We start from the raw sequence: 18,521 nt of genomic DNA on the forward strand, positions 1-18,521 counted from the left end.
CCCCTTCCCACAGCCTGTATTTGATCATGATTAATTCGTCAAGGCTGGCTATAGCATGGAAATGAAGAAATGGATTGCCAATTACAGTTATCTTCTCGCAGAACACCCCTTGAACCAGTCCTTTCCTGCAGTAGTGACAGCTCAGAAATAAACCAAAAGCAGCTCTATGGAGCAGCAGCCTGACCCAAAGTGTGTTTTAAAGCAGAAGGTGACTTCCCCCGGCGCAAACCAGCTCCACAGTGTAAATGGGTGACTTCTATCCTGCCTGCCTGGCAGGTACACAAAAAGCCCACTCACACTTGTTTTTGTAGTCACCTTGTTCATATGTGCTCAATTTCTGACTTAACACTCGTCAACAAGAAGGTGTACATTTGTTTCAGTGAGCCTCACCCTGAACAAACCTGAAGGGGAATTTAATATGTATACAATTACTGCCAAGTAAACAAACCTAGCAGTGATTCTGCTCTGCACAGAAGCTCTGGAAAGGACTTCAACTTTCTCCCCAGCAGTACTCACAGAAAGGTAAATTCTGACTCTTGCTGCATTTCCTCTGCAATAAGCCTTATGTGTTCTTACTAGCTGTGTAATATTTCATCCATACAAGAAACTAGCTTAAACTGAATAATCAGATTCTGATAGATTAATTAAACAGGAAACAATTCCACAACAACCTGATATTTTATGAATAATTATCAATATGGAATTTGAGAAATAACACTGCAGCCCTGGTAATGCATGCAATCTGTTTAAATCATTGATACACTCACCAGCTAGTTACTTGAGTTGCATAAATTCAAAGTATGTGTATAAATCTAACTTTTTATTACCTCAGAAATAACTAGTTAAAAAGAAAATCCCTTTTACTACAAAAAGAAAAAAAATCAGAGCATTGTAATAGATGCTTCCTTCCATTGTTGTAATTCACAGTACTTTATTTTCTGGCACATCACACCTTGAGACAGAAGGCAGGTGAACATTTTGCCAATATGTGCAGCACACAATAGCTTTAAATACATTCCCAAGATAAAAAGACACAACTAACTCTCTTCCAGGCCCAAGGTGGCCCTCCATTAACCCAGCTGCCAACACGATCTGCAGTGTGCAGAGCTGCAGAATACATCTTATAAACAGGATTTTGGCTTAGGAACAGGATTAGTCATTCACTACACAGAACCTTTCAGCTCTGCTATTCTGCCTCAGTGGCAGTTGCCCTTTCCAGTGATATATGGCAGCATCACAATTTAACAAAGATGCAGGGAAAAGGACAACACAGTGAACGACTCTTAGAGCCAGAGATGCCTTTAGCTTGACTTTCAGGTACTTTGATGAGACTCAGAGTAGCAGGTTTATTCTGTTGATCCCTTCTTTCATTTCAGGAGAAAGATATTTGCCCTTGCAGCAATGCATTTTTACCTCTCACAATCCACTTAAGAGTCTCTATATTCTCACACACTCTTCTTCCAAACTTCTTGGAGTGACCAAAGTTAAGAATGAGAGATTACTTAGGTAATGTAAATTATATATATGGTGACTTTCTGTGTTTGTACTGGAGTGGTACAAAAGGGTCTCCAACAGTGACTAGGACCATTACAATAGATATTGCATAAATAAACAGTAAGAGATAATGTCCGCTATGGAGAATAAAAACTAGCACAAATAAGGCCCAGCATCACAATATTCTGTGTCCAGATCACAGATAGACCCTTTGCACTAAAAACTGCGGAATTAATGGGAAACAGAAGCTGTTTTCCTGAGGCATTTACTATCAAATGTAATCACAGAAGTTCAAAAAGATACCAAAGGTCAACACCTTTGTGGTAAAACTATTTGATATATGTGACACCACAAATATTACTCCTACTCAGCTTCAGTGTGTCAGGGCTTTCAAAACCTCTGCAAGGACACACAACGACTTGCACTATTCTCCTGTCCTCACAGAATGAGTTTCAAGCTGTGAGTGGGACTGAGCTGAATACACTCAGAATCACAGGATACCTCAGGCTGAAAGGGAACCACGAGGATTATTGAGCCAGACTCCCTGCTCCTCACAGGACTACCTAAAATTAAACCATGCTCATCAGGTTTCATGGCAGCTTCCTTCTGTTTACATTTGCAAACTCCAGATAAAATAATTGCATGGTATTAAAAGGAATAGAAATCTTGCCGTTGGTGAGCTTTTTCTAGCTGCCAAAGTATACAGAACTTGGGGTATAACTAAGATTACATGCAAGACTAGTTAAGCCAGAGTGCACAGGTAAATGAAATCACTGCTAAGCGCTAAAATGTGGGAAGGCATGAAAAAGATATTATTATAATGATTGTGTTTTCACACTACATCTAATAGTGACTATGGTCAAAAGACACCCAAAGCAACACGGTAGAATTCACTAAAGGATTGGGGCTCCAGTTCAGTTTTAAAGACATGTTCTTTCCTGAGGCAAGGGGCAAGATAACATCAAAGAAAAAATTTGGATAGCAATAATTGGGCCTTTTGCCAAGAAATATTTTATACTCCATGTATCATCTTAATGCAATGTCTCTAGGATGAGATCCACATAGATTTATTTTCTTACTTCAATTCATTTCTTAACACATTAGCTTCAAAGAGCTTTTGCTTTTCCAGAGTGTAAAGGCATAGAACAAACACATCAGATTATCATGTTGACATCAGCCAAGAAAATTTAGAAAAGAGAATTAAGTGATTCTGTTGGTATACAACAATATAGAGCTTTAACTTGTATCATGGTAGTTGAGATGTTCCTAGCTCTTTGAATAGAAAACCACAAATATGACAGCAAATAATATAAATGATCAGCTGAAGCCTTATTTATAATTTCTGCAATATGCATTCTGGATACCAGAGAACTTTTCCAGCTTATTTATGCTTTACAGAATAGTTACCTGACAAAAAAATAATAATACAAAAAGTGAAAGGAAAAAAGGGAAAAGTGCCCAAAACTCAACACGTTTTTGAAGCTTTTGGGGATGTTCCTGGCTTTTCCTCAGGAATCTGGAGATCCCAACAGAGCTCATGTAAAGCAACTTCAGCCAGGCTAGTAGCTTCAAGGTGCAAAACACTATGAAATAAGAGCAAGAGAGCACACAATTGTTTCTTGCAGAGTAGAACCCAGGCAGTGAGGTTAAAGAGGCTGGGCAGCTGCAAGGTTTAAAGGTGTGATAATATAATAATATATATATTTGTAATCTAAATATGGCTGAAATAAAAATATAATTTTAAGAAGAAAAAGTAACTACATGGACTTTTATTTCTTCCTAAGGAGAACAGGGAAAAGATTAAAAGAGATGCCATGAGGAAAGTGACTATTTAGTCAACAGTCTAAGCTTTCAAAGGGGAATTTTTAAGGACAGTCACTAAATGCCATTTTCATGAAGGACAGGATTTGTCCTCTGGTGTTCAGGAGAAATGCTGCAAACTGGAGCAGTCAGCAAGACCTTCAGAATAGATAAAATTCTAGATAGTCAAACTACATTATCCATAAAAAGCTAATTTCCACTGAAAAAGAGAGCTTATTAAGTCTCTCGTCTGGAATCAAGCTAGAGCTTCTCCTTGCTAAATACATCACATGAATGTTAATTTTAGACTGCTGAGAGCTCATCAATTTACACTTCCCTGTAATAATTTTTTAGTATTTAAATTATGGGAAGACACCAATTAGTATCATGGACACCACACTATCTGAAATAAGAACACTGTTAAATAATGCATGCAACAAATTTTTATACAAGTAGTAATTAGATTTCTAGGATTACTTGAAAATTATAATAGTAATTTCATAGCTGTTACCATTACTTTTAATAATAATCTATTTAAGTGGTGATCAGACTCAAAAGAAGTGTCAAAGAATGAGTTCTCATATATCTTCATTTTTACAAACATATTACGTTATGCCAATTAACCAGCAAATAAAAAAATGCAATTAACTCTCAATGAGTTACAAAAAAGGTATTTTAAAACAACACAGTGCCAAAAAAAGTTGCTGCGGTCTAAGCTGAGGATGAGGACCTGCTGATCAAGTTTAAAAATCAGCTTAGTTATGAAAATCTTCTTAATAGGAACTTATGTGACCTACCAGATTGGGATTTTTTCTCACAAAGAATTTATAGGATAATATCCATTTTCCTGGATAACCTCAACTGACATCACAATATCTGAATTTTATGCTCACGTAAGCATTAAGCCTTTTTAATGGTGACAGAAACTCAAAGCACCAGACTGAAGATAAATACAAAACCACTTGATAGTTACTTATTAGATACTGGTGTATGGTGGCCCTGGAAAATTTACAGCTGACTCCTTCCTTGGAAAGATGACAGTGCAGCCCTTATTAGAACTGCTCATTAAAGAAACATCTATTCCAGAAATGAAATGCCAACAGAAAAATGAGGGGAAAAAAAACAGATGAGAAAGATGGAAATAGATGGCCTCAACCTTTAACCCTGTGTCAGGAATTTATTCTGCCTTTGAAAACATTTGGTTTAGTCTTCTGACTCGGATTTTACAATCCTTCAGTCAAACACCTGTTGGTTAATCCCTTGTTATAATCTCCCTGGGATCACCTCATGGGGAGAAGGGCTGGTGGAGATGCTCCCAGCCCTCTGTTGCAGGATGAATCACCCCTCGGACTCTGAGCAGGACAGACTGGGGCTCAGGACAGGGGTGACACAAGCTGGCACAAGACTAAAGGACCTCCTCCCCAAATCGAAAGCAGACCAGAGGAGCTGTGCTCCTTCCCTGCACTCTCCCTTAAGAAAGGGATAATATGCTTCTATTTCCTATACACACATCCAATTTACTCTACTTTTTTTATTTTCAGACTTCCCTTTAGCAACACATAGGAAAAAGAAAAAAAAACAAACCCATGCAATGTTTTGTCATTACCAGGCCAAAAGCTAAAAGTAAGCCTCAGGGGATCCTACAACAGCAAGATTTACCCCAATGTAATAATGATGTTTAAAATGTGGTGAAAATGTGCATTTCCACCATCTAAATCGCCACAGACATTCTGCACTTTTATGGCATCTCTCTCCTTTTAAAATTAACACAAGTACAACTTCGTAAGAAAACTAAGAGTTGCTTTTATATTTCTTCTCAGAAAGGATAGGGGACATAATTTTAATGAAATCAAGCTAAGATACATCATACAGCAATTGGAATATATATACCAATTCGAATTCAGAGTTTCACCTTTCTCCTTCCACTTTATTTCTTCTCTTTTCCTCCCTCCCTTAAGTTTAAAATAACATTTAAATATTAGTTTTTGTTGTCAAAGAGCAGCTTATGTGGCCAATATAAGTCTCTCAGAACAAAGCCCAACCCTGTATTATTGCAGAGTAACAGCAAGGAGGTAACACACAGGTATGCACAGACCACAACATCTTCAATTCCTCCCATATGTAGCCTATCCCACAATTATCCCTCAAAATATTTGTGACAAACATGAAAAATCCTGTCTCCTTACATCCATCTGCAAAGCCTTGTTTTAATTTTGTGGCTTGGAAGGTTTGTAGCACCACATCCAGCATCCTTGTTCACTCTGCAGGCTGCAAACACCACAATTTGTGGAGAGCTTCTTAATGAGGTGATCTTCTAGAAAATCTACTGAAAAAAGTGGCATTTCCTCCTCAATCCCCTATTCTGGAGCTATCTCAGACATAATAAGATAGTAATTAAGGGGAAACTGGACATGTAAATGGTGATCCACTGGTATGACATAAAAATATGACATACTACAGCCTAAAATAGCACTTTGTACCCTCTGAACTATAGATTTGTCTATAGATTCCTTCATAATTTTTATAATATTTCCCCCAAACAGATAGTAAAATTGCTTTTAAAAGGAAAAAGAGACAAAAATGTAAAAAAATTCCTAAAAATCAAACTGATCTGGCTTATGTTTGTGTGTTACTAAACAGCTCCTAAGGATGTCTGGAGCTTGATACTCCAGTACCTCCCTAATGCCATGGGAGGGATGTAAATCCTCAGCCCTCCTCCCAAAACAGTTTTATTTGGGAAACTTCGTGCTCTCAGTATAAATGAAAGCATTTATTGAAATGGAAGAGAGTAACCCAGGGATCCATGGGGATATAAACCTTCACAACCTTTGCTTTCTTAGACTAATTAGCAGTTCTTAAGCTTATTAAAGGTGACAGGGATCTCTTAGGAAAATATATTAGGGATTTAGGATCTCGTAGGGAATTTTTTTTCTCGGAGTGCCTGTGGGCAGACTCTCACTTGTTTTTTAGTTCTTACAAAAATTTGGCATTGGTTGCTGCCTATGTCTTTTTTTCAAAGATGGAATCCCTCATTTGAATCAAACTTCTAAGTCAAAGATCCATTGTGAGTGGATTTGTTGCCAGCACTCCTTAAACAGAGCACATGAAAACCCAAGTTTTGCCTGCTGGCACTGTGCAGCAGCCAAATTGCCTTCCCAAGGCTGTGACTTGTTCAAGCTGAAACATCCACAGCGTGATGGGTGGAGATGGAGCATTAGGAAAGAGTCTGGGGAGGAGGGCAGACTTTTCCTCTGTCCAACACTCTTCCCATGGAAAGCAATCTACCCTTTGCCAAGACCTCAGGAAAAGCATTGCTTGTTTCTTCCCAGCTTCCTTTTCATAGGAGTAAAGGAGTGCTCTGCAGTGATGAAAACAAGAATGGACTGCTCCCCACAGAAGTGTGAACACTGTCCTAAGGATGAGAGTGCAGGTGAGCAACCTACACATCTACAGGCGTCTGGAGCAGAACTCAGCCCACATCCTCAAACTGGATATACTCAGCCAACCTCCAGCAAATTGCTGCATTTCAATTTGTAGGAGAAACTGCATCCTCAGCCAGGGGTTTCTGAAGGGAAAGAATTTGTTTGTATGGATCCAAGATGAGGAAACAGCAAGTTCCTTCTATACTGCTTCATTGGGACAGTCCAGTGTTGGGTGCACAGCACAGATAATCATCTTGGCCACCAGGAATGAGGCTGACCCACTTTTCCACCTAGACATTGCCTTTATCTAAAGGAATATGCATGGATAAAGGGGAAAACCCCAACAAAACCAGAAAGATTAAAGCACAGTTTTGTGGGGCTTGTGTGTACTTTACATTGCAAACACGTCACCACCCATAGTGTAATTTTAGCAATGCAACTGCTATCAAACATTCTTGAAAATACTGACACCTGAAGCTAGATGCAGGGCTGCCTTTTTAATTATTACTCTCAGGCAGTGCATCTGAAAGTCTGGAAAGAAGGGAAGTACTTTTTTAATTGAGAAATAAAAGACATTTCTTAAAATGTGAACAGTACAATCAAATAGAGGCTGTATTCCCCCCTCCAAAAAAAAACTCCTGAAAGCAGCCTCAGAAAAGCCAGGCATTTTATCACAAATGCATTTAAATTTATTTCCAGCAGTGAAAACAGCAAACAATTACAGAAAAAGCATCTGCTGCAGTGTATAATGTTTCAGTAATGCAACAGCTACCTTTGAGAAAAGCATTGAAAACTTCCCATAAACTCACTATTCCTATCAGAGATCCTTTCTAACTTTCTCTGCTGGCTTCAGGGAACCATATTTCTCACCTGCTGAGACTTTTCTATTAACTAGGCCAATTCTAAAATAAAGTGAACTACTATTCTTTGTACCTCCCAATTACTGGTAATTTCCATATAGTTTCATCATAGCTTGCTTGATATTCTAAAATAAACGTACCAAACAAAAAAAATGTAAACAAAAATAAGTATATTAAACAAAAATGTATCTATGTAAAAGATCAAGTTTTAAGCCAATGAATCAAGGACTAAAATGCAAAGCTTGCCTCCAAGTTCAAAAGGGGGATCAAAACTGAGAACTGAGGGAAAGCTTTATCTGAAACCAGATTTCTATTCAGCCAGTTCTAGTGCTCATGGAAATGGCATCTGCATGTTCTTCTGCAACAACGGAAATGCAGTTCAAGTAGAAGGGAATACAGCACCCAAACTGAACTAGATTTTACCTTCTGAAGCCCATTCCAGATCTACAATCATAAAAAAAAATTTAATAAGAGGTCCTTAAAATAGAAGGAACAAGCCTAAATATTTCTGCCTTCATTTCTCCCCTCCTGAATCTGAATTATCTAATTAGTCAATGCTCAAATTACCTCATCTAACAATTACTATATCTCATGACTTATGTCATGCTACATTGTTACATGATAATGGCTTTTTAAAAAAATTATTGCTGTTTAGCATAAAATCATTGACAGTTTGGGTTGGAAGGGACCTTACAGATCATCTGGTTCCAATCCCCCTTGGGAAATGTTCCACTAGACCAAGTTCCATCCCACCTGGCCTTCAACAGTTCAACACATGAAGCATCCTCATGTTTCTTTAAAACATCCTTATTTTAAAAACATTAAATTGTACAAATAATCAAACATACAATCATTTATTGGATATAAATGGAAAAAAAATCCATATAGGTTATTGTTTAAGGAAAAAAAAAAATCCCCTTTGTAGTCTGCATGTTTTCTCAATTCCTCAACTTTTTTCTCTGAATATTGAACTACTTGTTTTTTCCTCCTTCAAATATCATGCTCACTTCTTTCACAACGCCAACCAAAAGCCAGTTAACTGCTAGTGATGGATTACCTTATGATTACAACAAAGCAAGAGACTTACAATAACCATTTCCTTCCAGTTCCTTCAGGCCATGTAAATTTGCATGTAAATTAATAAACCAAAACGGTGGAAGCAAAACTCAAGGGAACTAAGACAATTTCCTGCAACTCCAGCAAGCTGGCTTGGCTTTTTTATTTTTTTTTTTTGGCCAGTCTTGGACATCATGGCATCTTTCTTTCTTTCCTTCTGGATGGAAAATTTTGCCAGACCCCTATTTTTCCCTTGCTGAAATAACAGCAGCGTGTTTAAGAGTTAGTGCAGAAAGGAAATCACAATTTCAGGTTTTGGCCCACAAGCTCTAAGGGCTGTGCACAACAGAATCCCACTTCCCAGGACACCAGCATCCAGTCACAGCCAAAGCCTTTGGGTCTCTGTTATTTAACACAGTATAAATATATTGGAGAGATAAAATGACTAATGAGACATCTGATAGGAAATATCACTGTTTGAAATACCATAGTAATAGGGAAAAATGAGTAAGAATAAGTTACATCAAAGGTGTGTCTTACCATAAATTCCAGTTGAAATACAGGGAAAGGCCTGTAAAACATATGAAAGGAAAAAAACATCAGTGGGATTTCTGTTTACCATACTTTTTATCAAAACCAAGAGTGTTTTTAAATGCCTGTTTTTTAACACCCAGAGATTATATGTTTCAGCATTCATGGATACAGCAGTCAAATCACAGGCATTTTCATGTCATTATATGAAACATATTCCATAGTTTTTCCTTGCTGCCACATTAATAAAACTGCATTCTTTTTCACATCTTGAGCTACAAGCAACATTTGAACACAGACTCATTCTTAAAATTGCCTTTTGAGCTAAAATTTGATGCTATGAGCTAAAAATGAACACCATAAGCTACTACAGTAGCAAAAAACAAAGTCATATCATCTGGTTAGAGTTAGAAAATATTTCTTCATCAGTAAAATAAGCTTGGCCAGCTTAGACTATGTTATGCCTCTTTGCCATGTCCTCATTCACTATAATCTCATTTTTTGATTCAGTTCTTGACCTCAGTTCTTTTGGATGTGGTTTACGGTGTGACCCAACACAGCTGTACTGCTACAAGCCAAAGGTTTGCAAACTGGCACAGGGGGAGGAACTGGAAGATGCTGGTGAAAAGAAAAGAGCACATTTTTGGGGCAGCTTGGACACCAAAGAATACACAACACGCAACTAGAAATATTGCAGACACTGTGCCAGGAAGAACAATAATTTGCATTCCTGCTAGCTCTATGTGTTGTCTTGAGATTTGCATTTCTATGAGCCAGAGTCAGATTTCCACCAGGAAAAAACAAAGCTGACGTTTCAGGAGAGAGGCAATTTTCTTGGTGTTCAGCTGTTACGTGATATCGCCTTTGCCTCCCACCTCTGGACTGACAGCAGGCACAGCTCAAAGGTATGAGAGCACCTGGGACCAAAGTCTCAAATATCCACCCCGAGGCTCCCTCCAGATCCCCCAGCAATGAGTCATCATACAAAAGAAAGAAATTCTTCTTTACTTAATCACACAGGAAAACATTATTCAAAGCTAATGCTTGCTTTATATTTAACCAGGGAATTAATTAGGGAATGGTGATTAAGAAAGGAGAGGTCTAATGGAAAGAATACATCCTCCCCTCCCCTCTGAAAATACTTAACTAAAATAGAGTGGAAGAGAATTATAGTCTCATTCCTTCTCATAGCCACTACAACTTACATCCTGAAAAGTACTTAGCTTTGTAGTTTGTACCCAATAAATCACAACAATCAGCTCTTTAAAGAAATGAAGAATAGAGTAGAAAAAAGAAAAAACAACCATCACATGGCTACAGAGCTCAGGCTGAAGAGGCAACAGATACTTCAACAATCAGAGAGAAACATAAAGGATGATTTTGTTCAGTTTAGAAAAAGATCTCAAAATTCACCACTGTTGCAGTTTCCACATGTTAAGAGGTAATTGCTCCAAACAAGTGTTTTGTTTTCTATTCTTTGCAGAATTTGAGTAACAGCATGGGACTCAGACACTCATTTGCCTCAGAAAAGGAGTAACAGAGTATTCATGGTTCCTTCTGTTACTGGCCCCACAACCAGGTAAGGGGAGAGTCCTGCAGCACCTCCAGAACTCCATCAATCCCGTGGCTCCTTGGGCAACACCCCACATGGTGTCTCTGGGACACATCTCCACTGCTAACTGCAGTTCCCACATGTGTGACAGAGCCACCCACCCACCTGGGGGACCTTGGGTGGGGTGGCTCTGCATCCCCCTGGCAGCAAGGAGCAGCAGCTCCCCCCAGTCACTGCAGGTTCCTCCCTTCTGCACAGGAAAGGGCTGACAGGGCTCTGAGCAAGAGCACAAATCTTTAAAGTTCTAAAACACCTCTAAGTTCACAGAGCCCTTACATGAACCTCCTTAAAGCCTTGAGAGGGACCTTGAAGGGGTCTACAAGACTGGCTACTGCACTGTGGGGCAGGCTCAGCACACAGTGCCAACATCTGGCACCACAGCTGGATATTGGGGTGCTAGAGCCAAGCACCTGAGGGCTCCAGGGGAAGAAGCTTCTGTTGTCATTACATTGCAAGGGTTCCATATTGTCAGAGTTTTGTACCTCCTTGATGTTTCTTGTAGGCAGCTCCTCTAGGAACTGACTCTTCCTTGTCCTCACAGCAGCCAACTGACTCCAGATCCTTCAATCACCCAATCCACTCTTTTATAACACTCTCCTTACTGGCTACAGCTGTGGCCTGTTAACATCAGGCCTGCTCTTAATCTTTAGTAATTGGTTCAGCTGCAACTCTTTAGGGGATAAGATTGCATTCTATACCACCTTCATTTACCCAAACTGTATCCCCCTACAAGCTTGCTTCTCATTTCTGCTCAGAGACAGGAGATGAGAACAGCATTTCCAGCTCTGCATGGCAGCCACTTGTCAAGCTTGCTCATCTCCACTCACAGAGTAACGTGTTCTGAGGCTACTCAGCAAGCTCTGGCTGGCAATTTGTGTGTTCTGTGTGTTTCTGAACACTTTAAAAATTCTTGTGTAGGCACAATCATTACCTTGCTTTCAGTTTCTGTCATGCAGCTAAATGAAACAGATCTGGAATGGAGTTACAAGACTGTATCAAATCCCATCAAGTTCCTTTGGAATATGGGTCTGTGCCATAACTCAGATGAGCTCTGCCCTCTCCCTCATTCAGAGATGATCACAGCACATAACCAGCAGATGTAATTTCATAAAATGTGACAGTGCTTTTATTCATTCAAGAAAAACCCATGCCCGAGATCACATATCAGCCCTGTTTCCTCTTGGCTCCAAGGGAGACAATTTAGTCTAGATGCCAGGTTGAAATTACTGGCAGAGCAGTAATGGAGAATTCACAGCATGGATATCAACATACTACAATATTTGGCTTATGGACAAAAGATGTTAGGGTTTCTAACCTTTTCTGTGCCTAATTAATAACAACTTAATTATATATCTGATTTCAATTTAAAAAATCCATTTCACAGTAGGTAACATTCATTTGTATTTCCACAATAAAAACATTTATCATCTTAATTTGTTAATGGTAACCACTAATTATTTATGAACTTTTAATTTATTTGCTACCAAAATAGCATATTTGCTTTATTTGGGGACTAATAAGAAATGCTACCCTGATAGCACTCAAAGCAGACACAACTTTGAAGTTAAACACAAGTAACAAAGGCAGGAGCTTCCTACTGCTACTGTGCTTTTGCAATCATCTAGACAAAGAGGCCAAATTAAATCAGGTCTGTGAATACTGTAAGGCTGAAGTTGATTTAATTCCTGTAGGAGAGAAATGTGGGCTCTCAGCCTCTGGTTCTTTTTAATCCAATGTGTCTTTACCAAGGCTGCAGCAGCAGTGCTAATTAGGATGAAATGTAATGCAGCTTTATGAGGAACATTTACAACAGTCACCATGAGGAGGCCAAGCTGGACTCTGAGACATTTCAGTAAGAAGCACCTGGGTATTTAAATGCTTAAGGGCTTATTCTACATCAAGGGGTTCTAGTTCCCACTGAGCTGCAGTGTATTAATGGTTATACATGAGATGAATACAATTACTAAGTCTACATGACCAGATGCCTCCTACTGCAGCCACAGTTCCTAATTGCTTACACAGAGTAAGGACTTTCTTCAAATTAAGTGCTCAGCATTCTGAACTGGTCTCCCAGTGTAATTTCTGCCACAACCAAGCCACATGCAAGGTAAGCACTTTTCTTCCAGCATGTAACACAGCAAACAAAAATAACAAACGCAAACCCTTCTCTGATTTCACTGCATCATCTTATGAAGAGGATTAATTCTCCTGTTTGAGAGCCATTCCTTCATGCACCTTGCGTTACTGATATTCTTGTTCATCAGCCTAAGCTCCTAAAAAGCTTGTGCACTTTAGATGCTTCCCAAAAAAACATGCTCTATGAAAACACTGAACTTCGAAAAACACGATAAAACTATAAACTTCAGGGACTATTGTACATCTTTTGCTGCACAAACTATTCACAAGGTGCCTATACACATATTTAAGATCAGCAACATCAAACACTCAAGTCAAATTTTGCTACTGTTACTAGATCAAACTTATAAACCAAATCATTTAATAAACTACTAACTATAATACTATCCTTTTGCCTTTTAAAATCCTTCTACTGCTCTCTGGAAGAAAAATAAATTAAAATCTTATGCTATTTTCCAGTCTCTCTCCTGAAATTATTTCTCTTTTGGTCATAATTCTGAACCATAATTTAGCAAACAACAGATTTTGAAAGCAACTATCATTCAAAGAAAATTCTCTATTCATAAATAGAGAATTCCAACATAATTCCCTATCCTGAACATGAAGAGAAAAAAAAAGGAATAATTGAATATGACAATATTTAAGCTCAGTTTTCATGACAGACAATACTAGCATTTTTTTATGTCTTTAAATAATAGAAAAAGCAATTTCTATACCTCAAAAATAACCAATGTCTTGAAACAGCATGTCACTTGCCAGGCTTTAGGCATTTGTACAAGCTCCCTCATTCACACACTGGAAGGTTCCCTTCACCAGAGTCAAACACTGGGCACCCAAGTGCCAGAAACGTCGGAGGGAATTTTTTTGGTGGAAACAAACAGTCAGCTATTTCAAAGCCTGAAAGTTTACATACCAGGTTCTCAAATGCTGCTGACAGCTAACGAAGTGCTGGTCAAGCAACTACAGCTGAAGCTTGGGTTCAGACCCAACGTGAAATATCCTTTCTGTGTTGTGGTTTAAGACTCTCCCAAAGAACAACAAGTTTAGAAAATGATATGCAGCAATAATCAAATTTAAGTCAAAAATTCAGCAGCTGTGTGGCAAACCAGTGTGTGGTGAACCTGTCACAAAGCTACTGACAGCTGATTGAAGGCACCACTATGCAGTTAGAACAACTTGCAGCAAGTGCATAAGGAAATTCAGCACAGCCCAGAAAACAAACATCTGTCAGGGTTCCAGAGGACCTCCACAGGTCTCCCCTCCATGCTGGTCCCACTGCTTTAGGTAAGTGTTTACCACAAAGGTTGAGGACTTCTTCGAGTTTGTTTGTTTACACAGACAGCAGCTACTGAGAGAGGCCACTTAAGAGGTTAAAATGGCTAGAAATAGTACCTTTAAAATTTCCAGTTTACCAAACTAAACAGATCAGGTGCTGCAGGGGATGATCATCCTCTGATGACCTGTTTGCTGTGTGACAATATTCTTATTGTTAAGTTATGCGTCTCAGTTCACATATTGAATGTCAATTCTTTTTTTTTTTTTACTGAAGTAATAAAAACCTTCAACCAAATGACATTTGTTCAACAATGTGTGGTGAAAAAATATTGAGGAATGACTACTAAAAATTAAAAATTCTTTTTAGCATCTGTATATTCTAACGCATCTGTATATTCTAACTTGACATGAATTTAAGATAGATATGTTCTTTTTTGAAGACATTGCAACCAGATGCTACAATGACCTACACGAGACAGTAAAGCATTGTGATGTGGAATTAAATTAAGATGGTTCACTACTTGAGGAAATCTCACTAAATTAGTTTTAAACATTTTTCAAATTTAGAATCTTTCAGTAATAAAAAGCAATAGCTCAATTAACTGCTGGGATAAAGGTCTGGACTGCAATTGAGTCAAAGAACCTGATTTCTCCACATACAAACTCAGTTGTGGGGTGAGGTTTCTTCTCCCTAAACTATTTGAATATTTGTAGTTAAAGTGAAAAACTTATGGGGGAACTACAAATTAACAGTTTGGTGCATATTTTAAAAATCATCATATTTAGAAACACTGAGACATGAAGCCAGACTGCTCAAAGCAGGGTCACCCAGGACCAGTAAAGGCCGGAATATCTCCACAGATGGAGACCCTACAATGTCTGTGGGCAGCCTCTTGTGCTGTTTGACCAACCAGAGAGTCAGTCAGTCAATTCCTGTGTTTAAACACCGGCCCTCCCAGCTCTCTGCTCTCTGAACACTCCCCTGGGTGCTTTGTTCCCCATCATCTGAGTCACTAATGAAGATCTTTAATTGCATTGGCCCCACAGTCAGCCCCTGGGGTACAGGACTGGTGACTGGCTCCAGCTGGACCTTGTGCCACAGACCACCACCCTGGAAATCACAGCAACTCAGCCAGATTTTAGTCCACCTTTTGCACAGTAAAAAAGAGAATTAGAAAGAAATAATTGGGCTTATAAGACAGCATTTGCCTAGGATGTTTAGAAGCCATTGCAGTTGAAATACCAATTAAAGCAGTAAAAATGCAGATGATAAGGAAAGAATAAAATATCAAATGCAAATTTAGAACAGATTTATTTTTTTTCTTTCTATACCATCCTGTGCCAAAGCAGGCTTGAAATGAATGACAAACTGATTTTGAACCACATCTGTGATGTGCTTTCAGCCCCAGCAGAGAACAGTTATGAGTTTCCTTCATGCTGAAGAGCAAGAAATTAAAAATCATTCTTCCTTTCTCAAGAACAGAAAGGAACATTCAACTAGCCTCCTGGTGCTACAGAGCAGTTTCTACGTTTGCCTCTATAGTCCCTGAACTCTCAGTGCCACTTTGAGAAGAAGAGCTTGAAAATGTAAATTCCTTCGCAAGAACAATGCAGATACAGCCCTTACCCCCTTTTTTTTTTTTTTTTTTAATGAAGGTTATGGACTATTTTCCATAGACTAATAATGCTGTTTAATCATATTAACTGAAAAACACCTGTTGTATGAAGGGATTCCATTCCTTCAGCCTGCCAAGGCACCTGCACAGAAGGCTTTGAGCATGCCTTCCCCACTGACATATTTCTACTCACAAGATCCTGCAGTATCCACAGACCTCATCTTATGTGTGTATTACTAAGAGGAAAGCTGGGATCCAGTTTCATCTCTGCTTTCCAATTCCAGGCTGGACTTCTGGCCTGAGGTTTTCTCTACAGTTAATAAAGAGGGTAATTTGACCTAGTTTAGGTCAAATGAATGGCTCTCATGGGGAGCTGTTGACTACAGAGCAAAGCTAGATTCACAAGCTAAATTTAGGTGAAACAGATCCTTCCCTCAGAAGAGGAAATCATATGTACTCACCAGAAAGATTCAGGAACACTCACTCTCTCTCTTCTGAGTCCTCACCACAGGAATATTATTCCATTGACTCACTTTAAAATTACTTTTAATGAAAAATGTTGAGCCAGATTTCTCCACCTTCATGAGACAAGCAGGGACTTCCAAGTTCAGCAAATCCCCTCTGTTTCTCCAAAGAGTCAATTAAGAATTACACAGAACCCTCAGTTTTGTGCATTGGTGTGACAATCAGATGTGCTAGACTCAAGGCAGGCTCCAGGTAAGCCCAGGGAGATTTCCATCCCAGGAAATGCCAGTGCTGAGCCATACATGGTGCTCAGAGACACAGGCACTGCAAGCCTGGCCCAAGCCCACAAGATTTGGTAGGAGAGGACACACCTAATGCAGCATCAGCATTGCCGGCATCCACATAATTACCTGCTAGCAATTTCTTAGTGAGCTCAATTTTAGTGTCTTGGTCCCTCATTCAAATCAATTTGTGCCACATCTACAGATCAATAGTAGCTTTACATTTATAATATTTTCGAATGAAAAGAAAAAGGAATAAGAAACCACAAGACTATATATTGATATAAAAGCTTTAGAAAGGAGATACTCAGCAACAAAAGTATTTACTGACAACAGTGACAATTACTTCATCCTTAAGACTAGGTTAGCCTGTTCTTACTGCTTCACTTAAACCAACACACTCAAGGAAATACCACTGCACCTCTACTGTGGTTTGATTCAGATCTGAGCCAACCTTGCAAGAAAAAGTTATTAAATGATATTAACACAGCAGTGAGATCATACTCTGACAAACAAGAATAATGAAGTAAATTAAGGGGAGATGGATATTGAGGCTTTCCACTAAATGTCCTTAATTTTGAAGGTTTTAGACGTACCAACTTCTGAACCTCAGTGTAATTTTAGTTTTTTACTATTTGCGATATTTATAGCTTCCATTTATATAAAGTAATTTGTAATTTTAATGCAGGTCTAATAGTTTCAACTGCCATTGACACAGACTGTAAAATGAAAAAGGGAGAATACCTTGTTGAGTGAGATGCTATTTTATATCATTCCTGCCACCCCAACCACGGCAATACAGTGGGTTCATGCCATATTTGGATTCCAACCTTGTCAACACATCAAAGATCCTCCCAGGTGAAGAGGAGCAGGGCTGTGCAATTGATCTCCCCTAACCTGTAACGTCTGTGTCACTCTGGTCCAGGGTGAGCCACTGCAATGCATGTTTCTTTTTGCGAGAGGTAAGAGAGATGCCTTGAAGAAGTACACGATGATGAAAGGTATGAGACAGGCACAGACCTTGGAAAATGTCAAGGGAGATCACAGTCAAAACTGCCTTCTTTATCCAGAATAAATAACAGCAGTTGTGGATTATGTGACTGCAATTCTGTGGAGGAGGTCTGGTGACATAAATCACAGTAAAGACAACTTGAGACTCTTTTTAAAGACCAAGGAGGTTATTCATATTTTTAGCTTACATTCTCCTGTCCCCAGGCACAATCCCTACAGGCATTTCTATGGCCATTGAGAGTCCCCCCAGTGCACTGTTTTTACCCTCCCTATTTATTGTCTGCTGTTACCCCCACACCATCATTTTTTCCTTTCCATCCTTCTGCACTCTCCTCCCCGATCACAGATTGCCGCCATCCACCCCACTCCAAATTCACTGCTTCCATTATCACTTCCCTTGCAGCTGGGGCACATCTGCTCTCAGATCCACTTTACAATTTTTCCTGAGGCTTTGCCTTGCTCTCAGCATTGCTGGAATGCCTGTGCAAGGAAAGCAGCAGCTACAGGAATCTCACCACCATCTGCGGCTTGATTCAGAGCCATTGCAGGAGAAACCCTCAGCTTCAGCTGCAGTCCAAATCCTATTACCACTGGTTTTTCCTCTTTCAAACTGCTGTTGAATGACACAAATAAACAAGTTAAACTCCACCAGTATTACCCAAAACAGGTCAGCAACTCTGGATACCTCATTTCTGGCACACTGGCTTTGGTTCAGAAAACAGAAAACAACACACTTGCTGCCTGAAAGAAGGTTCTGGAAACATCAGTGGCAATGTCTTCAACAGGGCACTCAGAAAATGAGGAGTCCTGAAGAGAGGCCAATCCAGGTTTGCAGGTTCTGGCACATTTCCTCATTCTGAGTAGCCCCAACAGTGTTTTTTACCAAGTTGAATGAATCTGCACAACACTTTCCTTGGCATCAGCAAATGTGTTGAGATTTGTCGCAATAAATGTCAATGCAA

General features: G+C 39.2%; 1 protein-coding gene across 3 annotated transcripts in view; it reads right to left on the reverse strand.

The window, feature by feature from the left end:
* Window positions 1–18,521, reverse strand: part of MACROD2 (mono-ADP ribosylhydrolase 2) — an 848,022-nt gene that overhangs the window by 266,554 nt on the left and 562,947 nt on the right. For all 3 annotated transcript variants that reach the window (XM_058019700.1, XM_058019699.1, XM_058019698.1), the window contains exon 7: window positions 9,173–9,203. In XM_058019700.1, coding sequence (XP_057875683.1) covers window positions 9,173–9,203 — 31 coding nt within the window. The remainder of the gene's footprint in view (window positions 1–9,172; window positions 9,204–18,521) is intronic.

The sequence above is a fragment of the Melospiza georgiana genome, chromosome 3, assembly GCF_028018845.1.
Source record: "Melospiza georgiana isolate bMelGeo1 chromosome 3, bMelGeo1.pri, whole genome shotgun sequence".
NCBI classification, from domain to species: Eukaryota; Metazoa; Chordata; class Aves; order Passeriformes; family Passerellidae; genus Melospiza; species Melospiza georgiana.